Source organism: Chelonia mydas, chromosome 14 (genome assembly GCF_015237465.2).
Source record: "Chelonia mydas isolate rCheMyd1 chromosome 14, rCheMyd1.pri.v2, whole genome shotgun sequence".
NCBI classification, from domain to species: Eukaryota; Metazoa; Chordata; order Testudines; family Cheloniidae; genus Chelonia; species Chelonia mydas.
In genome coordinates, this window is record NC_051254.2 from 15,822,599 (window position 1) to 15,835,816 (window position 13,218).

The following is a 13,218-nucleotide window of genomic DNA, read 5'->3' on the forward strand; positions in this document are numbered from 1 at the left end:
AAGAATACAGATAAAACAACAATCAAAATGGCGGGGGGGGGAGGGGGAGGATTGTATTTTATTAGAAACTCAAAAATGGCCCCATTGTGCAGAAAATTTCATCATATTTTGTGAATTTTCCACCTGGAAATAGGCCTCTTTTCTAGTGAAAATGAGGCCATCTGAGTTTAAAAAAAAAAAAAAGATTTCAAATTCAAAGAGCAACATTTCCCATGGCTTTGATTTTTTTAAAAAGAAGACCATTTATTTATGTATTCGTACAGAAGAGTGAAATCTGAGGTTCCTCCTAAATTGCTCAGGACAAAACACAAAAGATTTGTGGGCAGAACTTTGTAAGACCCTGCTGAGCAGTTTCATACAGCTCTGCTCCTACCAATCTAGGGTTACGGTCTCCACTTACTTCTCACCATACAGACTGGACAGCATCTTGACGTCATTATACTTGTTCTTGACGTTGTTCAGAGTCACGGGGAGCTGAGAGGCGGCGATGCCGGTGGATTTCTTGGACAGGAAGGCCTCACACTCCTTCTGCATGGCTTCCTTCTCTGCCCCAATGCCCTGAAGTCTCTTTGTTGTTCCCTAACACAGCAACAGAAATTCCCAGACTCACTGAACACACAGAAGCTCAGTGTTAAGCCAATGCGATACAGCGGAATCTGCTGGGAGGCCTTGGCTGAGCCAGGCTGGGACCACGTATCCACGGCACAGAGCGGAGCAAAGCCAGAAAGGAGAGAAACCCAACAGTTCGAGTCCACCCAGGGCAGGACACAGACCCGCAGCAGAAGACATAATCAGCACTGAACAGACACCGAACCAGATCGAAGCCCAAAGGAGGGGACAGAACTGCAGGGTTTATGCCGAGAGCGCATTTGTCTTCTCAGGTCACCTCCCATAAGGACCATTCCTAAAGTACAGGGAACATCACCGGTTCAGCAGTGGAAGTGCCCGTATTTCCCCCCGAGTCAGACCTGCACTGTAACAACCTCCAGCAGGCCTCTTTCTGAGCGCTGAAGCCAGCAGAGGTCTCTGCAGCAGCATCAGCAAGTTCTCTCCTTTTCTCTTTGGAGCGGCGGGGCTAACGCCTACATGGTTTCTGTCAGTTCAGTTCTGCTCCAACTATTGGAGCCAGCTACCACGATCAACCCGTTCTCTGTGCTCCTCAGCCCTCACCTCCTGGTCCTGGATCCTTTTGTGGAGGTCCTCTGTCGGGGCACTGTGGCTTACCGGGGACCTCACCCGGCTAAAAATCTCCTTCTCCACTTCGACCAAGTCCCCGCTAATTTTATTCAGTTTAGAGAGGAGCTGGTCAGCTTGGGGGTCATCCTGCGCAAGGGTGGGACTTCTGATTGGTGCTGGAATGACAAATTGATATCGAATCAGTGCACTGTCCCATCTGGCATCACACTCTGGGTTATCTTAACCTTTCTCCCTAGATCTCTGATATACAGGCCCGGCCGCTTGGCCCTCAGCTACCCTTTCATTGAGACACCACCTGTAAGCATCTGCTTCAAATGGATTATGCTGGAGTGAGGTGTGGTGTATTTAATCCATCATGTGGGTTTGGACACAGATTCTGAGTCTGGGTCAGAGCTTTCCACTGCACCTTGCAGTGCCTCCTACATGCAGATAACTCAGCGCTGCAGGGGGCTGATGGCTCAGATCTGCAAAGGGCTGCTCCACGGCCAGCAAAGTAACTTGTTTGGGTAAGAGAGTTGTTGACCTTGTTTGTTTTTTTGCTGCATGAGTTGTCCCTCTGCAGCCTCCTTATCCGTCAGTCAGCGAACAGAGTTTGCTGATGGAAAAGAGCCGGGGAAGCCAACTTTCAAATGTGGACTCAGCCCTTCTGCAGCACCTTTCACCCAAGGATCTCAAAACACTCGGCAGATACGCCGCACTTCTCCCTTGTGTGGCGAGGTCTCAAGAGATTTTCAAACAGCAGCACAGAGGCAAAGTGACTTGCCGGGGGTCACCCAGAGATTCTATGGCAGGGCCAGGGCTAGAAGTCAGAGATCCCAATATCCAGTCCTCTCCTCTAAGCACTAGACCAACTACATCCACATGCCAACGTGTACTTGTGGTTTGGCATGCCCACGAGTGCCCGCAGGTAGGCATCCTGCTGAGACACCCAAGTTTAAAAGCTGAGTCTACAGCATTCACTGAATTACTAGCTTTTGTAGACTCGGCAAGTTTCAGTAAAGTCAAACAAAATGAGACCAGTGATCTCACTTTGCGGGGTAGCTTTTTATGTTAAGCTAGAGAGCAGTTAATAACCTGACGTACCCTGCTGGCTGGGCTTAACTGGCTCCTTCTGGCTGCTTTTCAGGGAGTTCTGAACTGTCGCTCTCTTCTGCTTCACTGTGTCCAATTCACCTTCCAGCCTACAAGCGAAAGAAGGGAGCATCACCCCCAGCACAGGAGTTATCAGGAATAGAAACTAGCCTGCATAAAACCTGCTTACACACCTCATCCAGAGACGGGCCTCACCTGAGCACAGTGCAGTTACCTGTTCCAGGGAAGGCGTCACTTAATTACCTTTGAGCAGGTTTAACTGGAAGTCTAACGGCTCCCAGTGCTGACACTGTTACTCCCATGACATCTGGAAATGGCACAACTCTAATTTGTCAGAACAGTTTGACTTCAGGGGAGAACTGGGAATGGGAGCAAAAGCCAGGGATTGTTGAAAAGTGACTTTTGCAAAGAGCAATTTGCAGGGACTTTTGAAGGCCCCGAACTAATTCCTGTTACTAAACACAGTGCCTGAAAACAGTCATCCCTAGTTTTGTGTAGATGGCCTCAAACGGGTATCCTTCAGTACAGCGATGACTACACTGCAAGCCTCGTCCGAGGACCATGCTATGTGTTCTCCTGCGTATCCCTGTGCAGGGGAAGTAAAAGCTGTGAAACACACTGGAAAGCAATACAAACGAGTGACTGGTTCACAGGCCTGGGGCATAGGAAGGGTAGCAAATGTCCCTGGAGGCATCAGTAAAACAAAGTGCTAGAGGTGGCTCTGCAGGGGAAATACATCTGACAGGGCACTGGGGGGCAGTCATTGCGCGGTGTCATCAAGACACATAATGCAAGGCAGTGTGCTGCAAAATTTTCAAATCAAACATTTTTTACTGCACGTGAAATTCACAAGCACCAAGGAGGGACAGGAATTATTTAAGGTGATTCTAGTGGTAGGTAATTGGGAGGAATGAAATAAAGGCTGGGGGTACCATTTTCAAAAGTGCCTAAATCTCTTTTGAAAATGGGCTTTGGGTATTGTCTAAACTCACAAGTTGCACTGATTTAATGAAATCGGTTTAGAAACTGCGTTAGGTAAATCAGTGCAGTCCCCTTACGTGAACACTCTTAAGTTGGCTTAAGAGTGTTGATTTAGCTTCATATTGGCTTAGTTTAAGTAGGTAAGGAATTAACTTAAACTTAATCAATATAAAAAGAAAAGGAGTACTTGTGGCACCTTAGAGACTAACCAGTTTATTTGAGCGTCTCTAAGGTGCCACAAGTACTCCTTTTCTTTTTACGAATACAGACTAACACGGCTGTTACTCTGAAACTTAATCAATATAAGGCACTCTTAAACTGATTTAGAAATGTCCACACAAGGGAGCAGTGAGGATTTAACTAAATCAGATTCTAAAAAGATTTAGTCAAACTGGTGCAGCTTGTGTGTTGAGACAAGATGTAAGACAGAGAAATTTAGGCTGAATGTCATGAAAACTTCTTGACAGTGAGGTCTGTGGACTGTGGAATATCTCCCTCAAGGGAAGTGGTAGAAACCCCATTGCTTGGTGGCATTTAGAACTGGACAAAGCACTAGAATAACGTAGAATAGGGAACAATCCTGCACTGGTAGGGAGAAAAAGTAGGTGACCTACAGTAAACATAACTCCTAAATGAATATAAAGACTGGAGCTAGGGTGTATTCATTCTCCTCTCTGGTTCACACTCCACTGCATACTCACTTGTTAACTCTGTCAGTGGCCTCTGGGTCTGGAGGAGGTATGAAGAAGCAAGCAGCAGGAGCTGTCTTTGTCACCCCAGTGCTGCTCTGCACCACCCAGTTCTCCGGGTTCCTGTTGTCTTTCAGAGTGTACTTCTCACCTCGGCTGAGCTGCACCTGGAAAGAACAGAGAAAGGATTCGATTCCCTAGCTCTGACTCCCAATCTGCATTTTCAGGGCTCCCGGGTAACAGAGGAGGCTTTCTGAAGTCTCCTAACGAGACCAAACTTTTTGCATTCATCAGGATTTGTGGTCTGACTGTCCTCAAGATGCTCCTGTCTCATCTAGGAAACTCAGCTGCTCCACATTATCCCCTGGGAGACCAGTGTGGTTAGTTGGTGTGAAGACATAAATCAACATATATACACGTCCATGGCAGAGCAGACACCTGGGCACTGAGGTATGCATTCCCCACTGGAAATGCTTCAGCAGGTGGGCCTCTGTTTCCCACCAGGTAGGAGGGTGTTTCAGGTTAGCAATTGGCTCATGATCCTCTGAATAGGATCTCTACATTCAAAAAGGGATCATCAACTCTGGAACTAAGAAGGGGAGCAGCAAATGAAGCCAACCCACGGCACAAGGAAGACAAAAGTTGCCAGTGTTCTCAATAGGCATTTCTCAAATGCTTTGATGAACCTGGGACAATGGGTATGTTTGGTTTTAAACTACCGGCCATTTTCTCCAATGAAGACAAACTAAGGGGAATGGTTCCTAGTGCCACAGTGAAGGGCACATTGGAAATTCAAAAGCAGACAACGCTGGGGATACGTCCCAAAGAGGAATCCAATACCACTCCTCTCCAAAGGGTAAGAACGTTTCCTTACGTCACCAGAGGCCCAGTCACAGAGGGTGTCCAGGGCAAGTGGTTGGGAGGGGCAGGTTCTGCGCAGTTTCAGAGGGCTGATCTCCGAGCTCTTCCTCTTCAGCTCAGCAATGCTTTTTCCGGCTTGTTTCACAGTCTTCTCCTCATTCTAAATAAAGAGAAGAGGCAGAGATTCCTACCAGGCCAGCACTTGGGTGAATAATTCAGCGTAGAGACAGCATGGCATGTTTGGGACCTAGAGGTGGTGGGTACTTTGGGGTTATTCATTCGCAGAACACAAAGCCTGTGGGGAGAGAGCTGTACCAGAAAGATTCAGAAGCATGACAAGAGCTTCCAACTATTCACCAAAACCATTTCTCTTTTTTCCTCCCTTCTTTGTTTTTCTCCTCTACCCTTTTTCCCGCTCTCCTTCAGCTAGCAGGGCTAGCGGATAGCTCACTGCCAGCTGGACAAGAGTGACCCAATGAGCTCTCCATGGCCCTTCCTGTTCAACGCACAGAGTCTTCTAAAGGCACCTTCACCCCTTTTCCTCATCCTCCGACGGCGATTCTGGTGCTTTCCTCCTATGGGGAGTGTCTCTGCAAACTACCTACTGTAACAACCCCTCCACAGGGACTGCTTCCCACCAGGTCAGACAGGGTGCTCTCTAGCACCCGAACGGCTGCAGGTCAGGGGCTGCATGAGAGTGACGGTGGGTGAAATGTTGCCCCAGGTATTTAACTCATTAATATACAGCCCGGGACAATCCTTTTGGGGTGGGGGGGGCTTTGCTCACAATTTATACTTGGCGATCCTCATTTTACGGTGATCCTAGAAAGGTGTCGTAGCGTCCAGTCTGCAAGTGAGACACAAGACGCTGCTCGGCTGTATTAGCCCCCCAGTAGTCCTCACCTCCAGCTGGTGCAGTAAATCAGACACCACCCCGGGACTGTCTTTGTTGAACTTGCTGTATTTTGTATCCAGGTCCAAGTTCAGCTTCTTCAGTGTCTGGCTCACAGTGTCAGCATCCTCCTGAAACTGAAGACACAAGCCAAAGGATAGTCAGAAGATGCTGGGAGACCATGAAGGCTGGGCATCAGCATCTCTGTGCTCATTAAGTAAGCCCTACTGTCGATCCTCAAACCTGAGCCTAACCCATAACTCCATTTAACTTAATCACGACAGCTAAATAACCCTGATCTGCTGACCTCGTCATCCTTGTTGAACATGCATCGTCTACTGAGGGCTGCTACACCCGCCAGAGTGACCCTGATTAATAGCATTGCACCAGGCGCCTTGTCATGAAGTTCCCAGACCTGGCTTAATCCTGCAAATCCATTAATCTCTGGCGTGACCCTACAGGTGGCGTCAGGGCGTTCACCCCTTCCTGCATCAATGGAGAGTTTGAGAGCTTTGAGTGCTGGGCTGTTTTTGCCCATCGTGGCAGCGGGGATGAAGAGCCTGCACTGCCACTTTTTAATATAGTGAGCGACTGCAAGATCTTTTCGAGATCCCAACGACATTTCATACAAAGTCAAGCCACTTTTTGCTCAGGCTTCGGCACTGACCACACATATGGAATGCCTCTAGCCACTCCAATTAACAATTCAAATGAATGACTTGTCCATTGCTACCCCACCTCTAATCAACCTCTCCCTAATCACAGAAATATTAACCCTACATATTACCAACCTTTGGCATCGTCTAATCAGCCACCTCTTTGTAATCCTAACTACCTGGCTCCATCAACGAAGCTTAAATCAACAGTGAAGACTCCTCTGATTTCTGAAGCCAAACCTAAACTGGGTACAGATCCTTCAGCAGAGACTAGTGGAGCACAGGTGGGCACCTCTGTATTCACACCCGACACACCACTGCAATGATATTGGCACAAAATATGTCTTGTGAGGGGTCTCTAAAAACTAACACCACACAGTCAATAATATCATTGTGAAATGTACGTGCCAGTGCTGCATGTGGAATTATGGCTACTCACTGATATTTTGCTTTAAAGGCTGTGACTAAAAGCTGTTTAAACCAGGCATGTTGCGGGGGGAGGTGGGGTTAGATAAGCTGGTTTTCTCAAGACAAAGGAAAGAGGCCAACACCTCAAACCAGGTGTGGCCAAATTCAATGGGCTATTCATTTTTTATCAAAGATTGCAGGAGGAAAACATTTACATTGTAAAATTGCAGCCGAAAGCATCACATTGGAACACACCGGGGGACACTTTAATCAAAATGGAATTGCCTCCACCCCCAGGAGACTGGATCAATTTGAGTCTTGAAACAAAGGCAGACTTTGAGCTGTAAGGACAGACAAAGATTTTGGATTATCCTTCACCTGAGGAGATGAGGCGCCATGGACTCTGTGGGGATCCTGGCTAAAAAGCTAGCCAGCTATTACTGAATAAAGAAGACTGGTGAATAAACTACCTTGAGCAAAGTCTGGATGTTGTTAAGCTGGGTCTGAGCCATTAGAAAGCACATTTTTACCTATTGTCTGTTCCTTTCCTACCTTTGCTCCTTATACTTGATATCACTTAAAGTAACCTAGGATTTCTGTTTAATAAACTTGTTTTACATTTACTACAAACCAATTGAGTGCTGTGTTGGAAAGGAAGGGTATATTGACCTCACTTAACTTAGTAAGCTGTACTGTGCTGACTCTTTAAAAGAGCAGCAAACTTAATATCTTCTGTGAGCATAGAGTGATGGGGCTGTGCATTGCAGAGAAACATCCCTGACGAGCTCAGGGGTTGGACGTCCCCGATTGTTGCCTGCTAGGCGTAGGTGCCGACTCACCGGGTGCTCTGGGGCTGGAGCGCCTCCAGGGGGAAAAATAGGGGGTGCTCAGCACCCACCAGCCACCCACTGGTCAGCTGTTTGGCAGGTCTCGCTGATCAGCTCCTCCCCCACCCCCAGCGCCTCCCACCCACTGCCAATCAGCTGTTCAGCAGCAGGCGGGAGGCACTGGAGGGGGAGGGAAAGGAGCAGGGGTGGGAAGAGGCGGAGTGAGGACAAGGTCGGGGAGGGGCCTTGGAGGAGGGGGTGGAGCGGGGGCAGGAAGAGGTGGAGCGAGGGTGGGGCCTTGGGGGAAGGGGCAGAATGGGGGCGGGGTCTTGGGGTGGAGCACCCCTGGGGAAAGCTGAAAGTTGGTGCCTGTACTACTAGGCGAGGTTTGGGCAGGGAGAGCCTTGAGGAGCTGGCTGGGAGGCAGACAGGCTGGCGTGGCAGGGAGCTGATCTCCAGAAAATCTCACTCTTGCTCAGGCAGAGAGGTAACACAGAGGCTCACGCCTCTGCGTATCCCCAGCAGCACATTCCAGTGGGATGTCGAACTTTGACCCAGACCAGATGGAAGCCAGGGCTCCCCATACTTTCCCATTGTCCAGCAGACCCACGGCATGACCTGGAGTCCAGGGCCAACGGGGGCTGAGCCTGCTTGCCCCCGGGGCCAAGTGTGATCCCCACCAGATGACAAATTTTGCACACGCCCCCTGGCAAAAAGTTCCCTGTGGCAAGTCATTTTGCCTTCTGCTGGACCCATTGTACCTTCTTGTAGCTCTCCACGCTCTTCAGCTGACTCTCCTGGCAGATGCAGAGGTTGAGGAAATTCTGCCACTCGTTCCTCAAGGCTTCCTGGTGAGCCTGCAGTGGGACAGAAGCAGTTCTAACCTGTGTCCTTCTAGTCGTAACTCCCCTAGCCCTTGTGTTTCCTCTCTGCATCTCCTCAAGTCCCAGAGATCACAGCAGCAGCTAGCAACTGCGGCTAAGCCCTAAGAGAGACGGCGGGGAAAGAACATTCAGAGCCAGAGCATGATCCTGCAAGAGACAGTGAACAGCCACCTTACATTTTTAGGCCCCCGTTTCTAACAGGGCCTCAACTCCGACTCCAGTGTTGTGGATGCAGATTTGCACCCATGTTTAATTGCAGATGCATAACCGTATCTGCAGCATTGCGGTCATCTCTGAAAAAAAATACAGCCCTTCAAATGAGCATCATCTCTAGTGCTCGAGGGCATTGCTTCTCTCGGGACTGGCTGAAGGCTGAGAGCATCATATTTATATGATTTCCAATGGGATGCAAGCAGTCTGTATTGCTCTCAGATTCCCGTTGGTCTGGAACAGTCGGTCAATACTCTCAGCCCTGGAGGAGATGCTGTGATGCAAGCGCTGAATGACACACATGGGGGAGGGAGGGAAAGGGATTTCCATGAGGGGAAGATGGCAGCTCTAACAGAAGGGTGAGAGGTCAAGAGGACCTTGTGACCTCACTTCAACCACTCTAGCAACTTTTGTTTCCCTGATTCATGGATCAGGGAAAGGACTTCCTCTTCTCTTGTGGCCTTGGTCGGGTTCAGATGGGAGAGGCTGAAGCCCAGATTCGGTTACCTGGTGTCCACACCCTAGAAGCTAAGGCCTTTTTTATCTTTTCAGGATGGACTTGTTTTTACAGACTGTCTCTCTTATGCAGGAAAACTCAACCCTTAGACTGCAGCATATCCAGCTTTTATAAAGAGAGTCTTCCAGAGTCGGCCAGAACTGTGTTCTCAGTCGCGCAGCCACAGGAAAAACCTGCTCCATAAGAAACAAAACCAACCCCCCAGACCATACCGTACTGGTGCAACAGGTCTGTTCCCTTCCCTTGCCCTGGAAGGGAGCAGCTGCTGAGACAGCATTCAGGACTGAAGGTTGACTATCCCCGATTTAGCCTTTTAAACAGATTGACTTTCTGCTGCATTTGATCATTCAGCTTGCTGGAAAAAGTAGGGCCCAAAGCAGCCAGGAGAATTTTTGAGGCCCCAAATCAGCAGTGATGGTGCAATTTACACAGCAGGTGTGAGCTGGTCAGGGAGTGCGTGTGTGTCGAAGTGGCACTGATGGTGACTTGCACTGACTTGTTATTCAGTGGCAGTGCAATCCTGGTGTAACTGACATGCCGAGGAGACAGACAGAGGGTATGTTAGCAGGTAGAGCGATAGATAGAAGGGCTGGATGATAAAGCAGCTCCTCACATGATTTTACTCATGCTAACATGGCTAAAATCAGCCTTGATGTAAGCAGATGCAGCTCCCTTTGACTTCAAGGCAAGTTAAGTCCTGTAGGGATCAAATTCAGACCCTTGTGTAAGCAAGGGTAACTCCGACTGAAAACAATGGGGACTGAGCCTGCTTACCCCGGGGGCGAATTTGATCCTCACCAGCTGACAAGCTGATGTAAGTTACGCTCAGGTTGCACACAGATTAGTTCCCTTCATCAAGTGCTCACTTGAAAGGGCCTCAACAAGCAGGAATCTGATCTAAGGGCTGTCTACACAGCAACAGTGAATTCAGCCTGAATTCAGCTAGCGTGGGTAACAACAGCAGTGAAGACAGCAGAGCTAGCGAGCCGAGCTCGTACCCAGACTCCTTGCTGGGCTTATACTGCCCAGGCTGAAGCTGCGCGAGCTGGATTCAGGCTAGCTCGGGCTGGCTAGCCCACGCAGAGCTTTTGTTGTGTACACAGACCTTTGTCTGGGGCAGGGAGAACATACTCTGCAAAATCAGCTCTTCCTTCCGTGGGTCTTGTATCAAAGGGAGTCTCTCTGAAGGGAAGTCTCGCTTCATGCCCCTCCTTGGTGCATGACTTTGGAGCCAGTGTCTTGGAGGGCAACTCAGTATGGCAGGGTGGGGGAAGGAAAGCAGGCTCCAACCTGGGTCCCCTACCTGTATCGGCTCCACAGCGGGGTGCTTCAGTTCAATCATCCTGTCTCCGTCATCCTGGAGCTGGTTCACATACTCCTCCTGGTTAAGCAGCTCATTAGCCTTGAAGTTCTGCAGGAGAAGTGAAGGGATTTAAATGCCTGGGTCACAAGTCAGGCTGCCCGAGTCAGCGTGGCAGAGAAATGGCAGTTTCCAGGGTGTGAAATAGTGGTCACCTGGCTCACGTGAACGCACAAGCATTCAGGGGAAAGAGAAGAAGCAGCAATGTGGAAATGCCGGCGGGAGGCTGGAGACAGCCATGCATGGGGCTGGCTGAGACGAAGCAGAGCCAAGTTTGTCCTAACTACGTTTTCATTCCCGGGTTCTCTGTGACTTGGTGTTGTTTTTGGGTTAGTAACTAATTAGCTGGCTAGCTGTACCAGGAGGGGAGAGGTCAGCTAGAGAGAATCCTCCTCCAACCTGAAATGAGGAGGATTTTGCTGAATAGAGACACCCCGTCTCCCAGACACAGAGAGGCCTGCAGAGCATTTACCTCGTACTCCCGGCGCATGCCCGGTAGGTCAGCCATTTGGTCACTCCAGTCCTGCTTCAGGATTTTGTTCTGCTGGTCCGTGAGGTAACCCAGCTCCTTGGTGCAGCCTTGCAGGTGGTTGTACAGACTGCCCAGGCTCTGCCCTCGCCAGATGGAGGCTTTCTGCCCATTCATATCAAAGAGAGGAGACGTCAGCATCTGGACTGAGAAGAGTCCAGTCCCTTCCCTGCTTGGTTATTGTTCATCTGTTAACAGATCCCCAGAGGCCTTTTCAAACAGCTGCCCCTCACCGGTTCTTATCTGATGTAATTTTCATTCCCTCTTCCCTCACTCTTTTCAAACAGGATGTTTTTGTCAAACCAGAATCTGAAGCTGTGTTGACGCCTCAGGGGAGGCTGAGAAAGGTTTCCACCATGGGGGATATTTGCCCTATTTGTCCTTCCTTGGTTTTAACTAGGAAGGACAGTTGCAAACTCCTCTCCCCCAGCTGCTTATTCCCCATTTGGGCTCCTAATCAGAGACAGGCTTACGCTGCAAAATTTGGATCTGGATTTTGAATACCCCAAGGTCTAGGGGTGTTTGGATCTGGGGGTTTGGTCCCCCAGATTCCCAAACCATACCCATAATCCCCTGCTTGTGGCAATTTGATCCTCTCCAGAGAAATGGACTGTGGGGTCACAAACAAGACAACGGGTGTGATTCTCCTCACGTGCACTGGCCTAGTGCTTCTGGATCCAATGAAGCTGCTCTTGATTTGCCCCAGAGAGGGGAAAATCATGCCCTGTGATGTGAAGAAGCTACACAAAGTGGCTTTTGCCCCCAGGCTCTGCTGCGTTCCCTCCGTGCCCTGGGAAGTGGGTCACCGACACGGCACTGACCCACCCACCAGTTGGAATATCCAGAGAACCAGCCCAAGCCTATTTCCCTAAGGCTGACACAAAGCAACACATCTTGCAAGGCACATCACACTGAGCAAGACTCTTACCAGCAAGTCCTTGTACTGGCTCTTTAAATCTGCTACATTCTGTGGTGTTATCCGGCCCCCGTCAAAGGAAGAGGGAAAACAGGGCAGTCAGTAAACTTGCGGGTTTGATAAACACTTGCACATGCATTTGCAAACTGCCCAAGAACCGTCCCAGAGCCATTGTGCAGAGTACGCAGACTGGCTTCCAGCTGAGGCAGCTTTCTTGCTGTCTCCACCAAATGAAAACCTCCTTCTAGCTCTCCTGGTAGAGCTGTTGCAGGCCCAGTCTCAGCCGTGTTATCTGCTGTTCAGGACAAATGGAGCAAACCCAGATGCTACATGGATCATGCCACTGTCTGGGTCAATCCGCTTCAGTGTTTGGCTACTGGTTAGCAGATGCTGACCATCAGCGCTTTTACTGTACTTTATAGGCCTTAATTAAACCGTGTCTCAGCAGGATGCTGTTATTCACACTTCACTAATGGGGAAGCTGAGGCGTGAAGTGATTAAGTGATTTGCCCAAAGTCACACAGACAGGCATTTCTGGCTCCCAGGCCTGGGATCAAAAACAACAGACCACACCCCTCTCTCACAAAATACAGTAACGCTGGTTACCTGCCCAGCAAATATGTCCTATGATCCTGCACACAGTTACCAGGACCCATTGCTTCCATAGGAATCTCTGGTAATGGAGCTGGGTTATCGCTTAACCAGCGGCGCCTACTCATGGGCTCACAGGGCTCAGAAGAGGCAACAAAGGCCAAAAAGTTGGCCGGAGAGAGGCTTGAACCTCCAAAGGCCAACAATAAACAAAGCTTCAAAAAAACAAAAAAACAAAACAAAAAAAAACTCTTTTTATGGTGACATTCAACACATGGTGGCCACTTGACAGTTCAAATATTCTGGAGTGATATTTTAGTGAGACCCACTCCAGGTTCCAGGCACGGATTTTGAACTAGACTGACCCCAAAGAATCCACCCAGGTTTTGCACTGGGCCAAGCCGGGCTGTGGGAGAGTAGTCAGTGCCATATACTAACTTGTGCAGTACAGACGTGATCAGTAGCCCTGTGCGTGGCTGTGATCGCAAGAATGAAGCCGTGTTAGCATGGTACAGAATGGAGGCGACAATGACAATGGAGACGTTGGATCCCTGGGATTCCCACCAGGACTGGGTGTAGGGCTCACAGCGTTATGAGTGGAGATGGGG

At 49.3% G+C, this 13,218-nt stretch overlaps 1 protein-coding gene across 1 annotated transcript in view; it reads right to left on the reverse strand.

Annotated features, from left to right (window-relative positions):
* The window catches only part of EVPL (envoplakin), a 36,299-nt gene that overhangs the window by 11,879 nt on the left and 11,202 nt on the right, over positions 1-13,218 (reverse strand). The window contains exons 6-15 of the mRNA XM_037913260.2: positions 12,032-12,070; positions 11,047-11,208; positions 10,518-10,625; positions 8,365-8,460; positions 5,724-5,849; positions 4,834-4,980; positions 3,972-4,126; positions 2,281-2,378; positions 1,171-1,352; positions 401-579 (exon numbers count right to left, since the gene is read on the reverse strand). Of these exons, the coding sequence (XP_037769188.1) occupies positions 401-579; positions 1,171-1,352; positions 2,281-2,378; positions 3,972-4,126; positions 4,834-4,980; positions 5,724-5,849; positions 8,365-8,460; positions 10,518-10,625; positions 11,047-11,208; positions 12,032-12,070 (1,292 nt within the window). The remainder of the gene's footprint in view (positions 1-400; positions 580-1,170; positions 1,353-2,280; positions 2,379-3,971; positions 4,127-4,833; positions 4,981-5,723; positions 5,850-8,364; positions 8,461-10,517; positions 10,626-11,046; positions 11,209-12,031; positions 12,071-13,218) is intronic.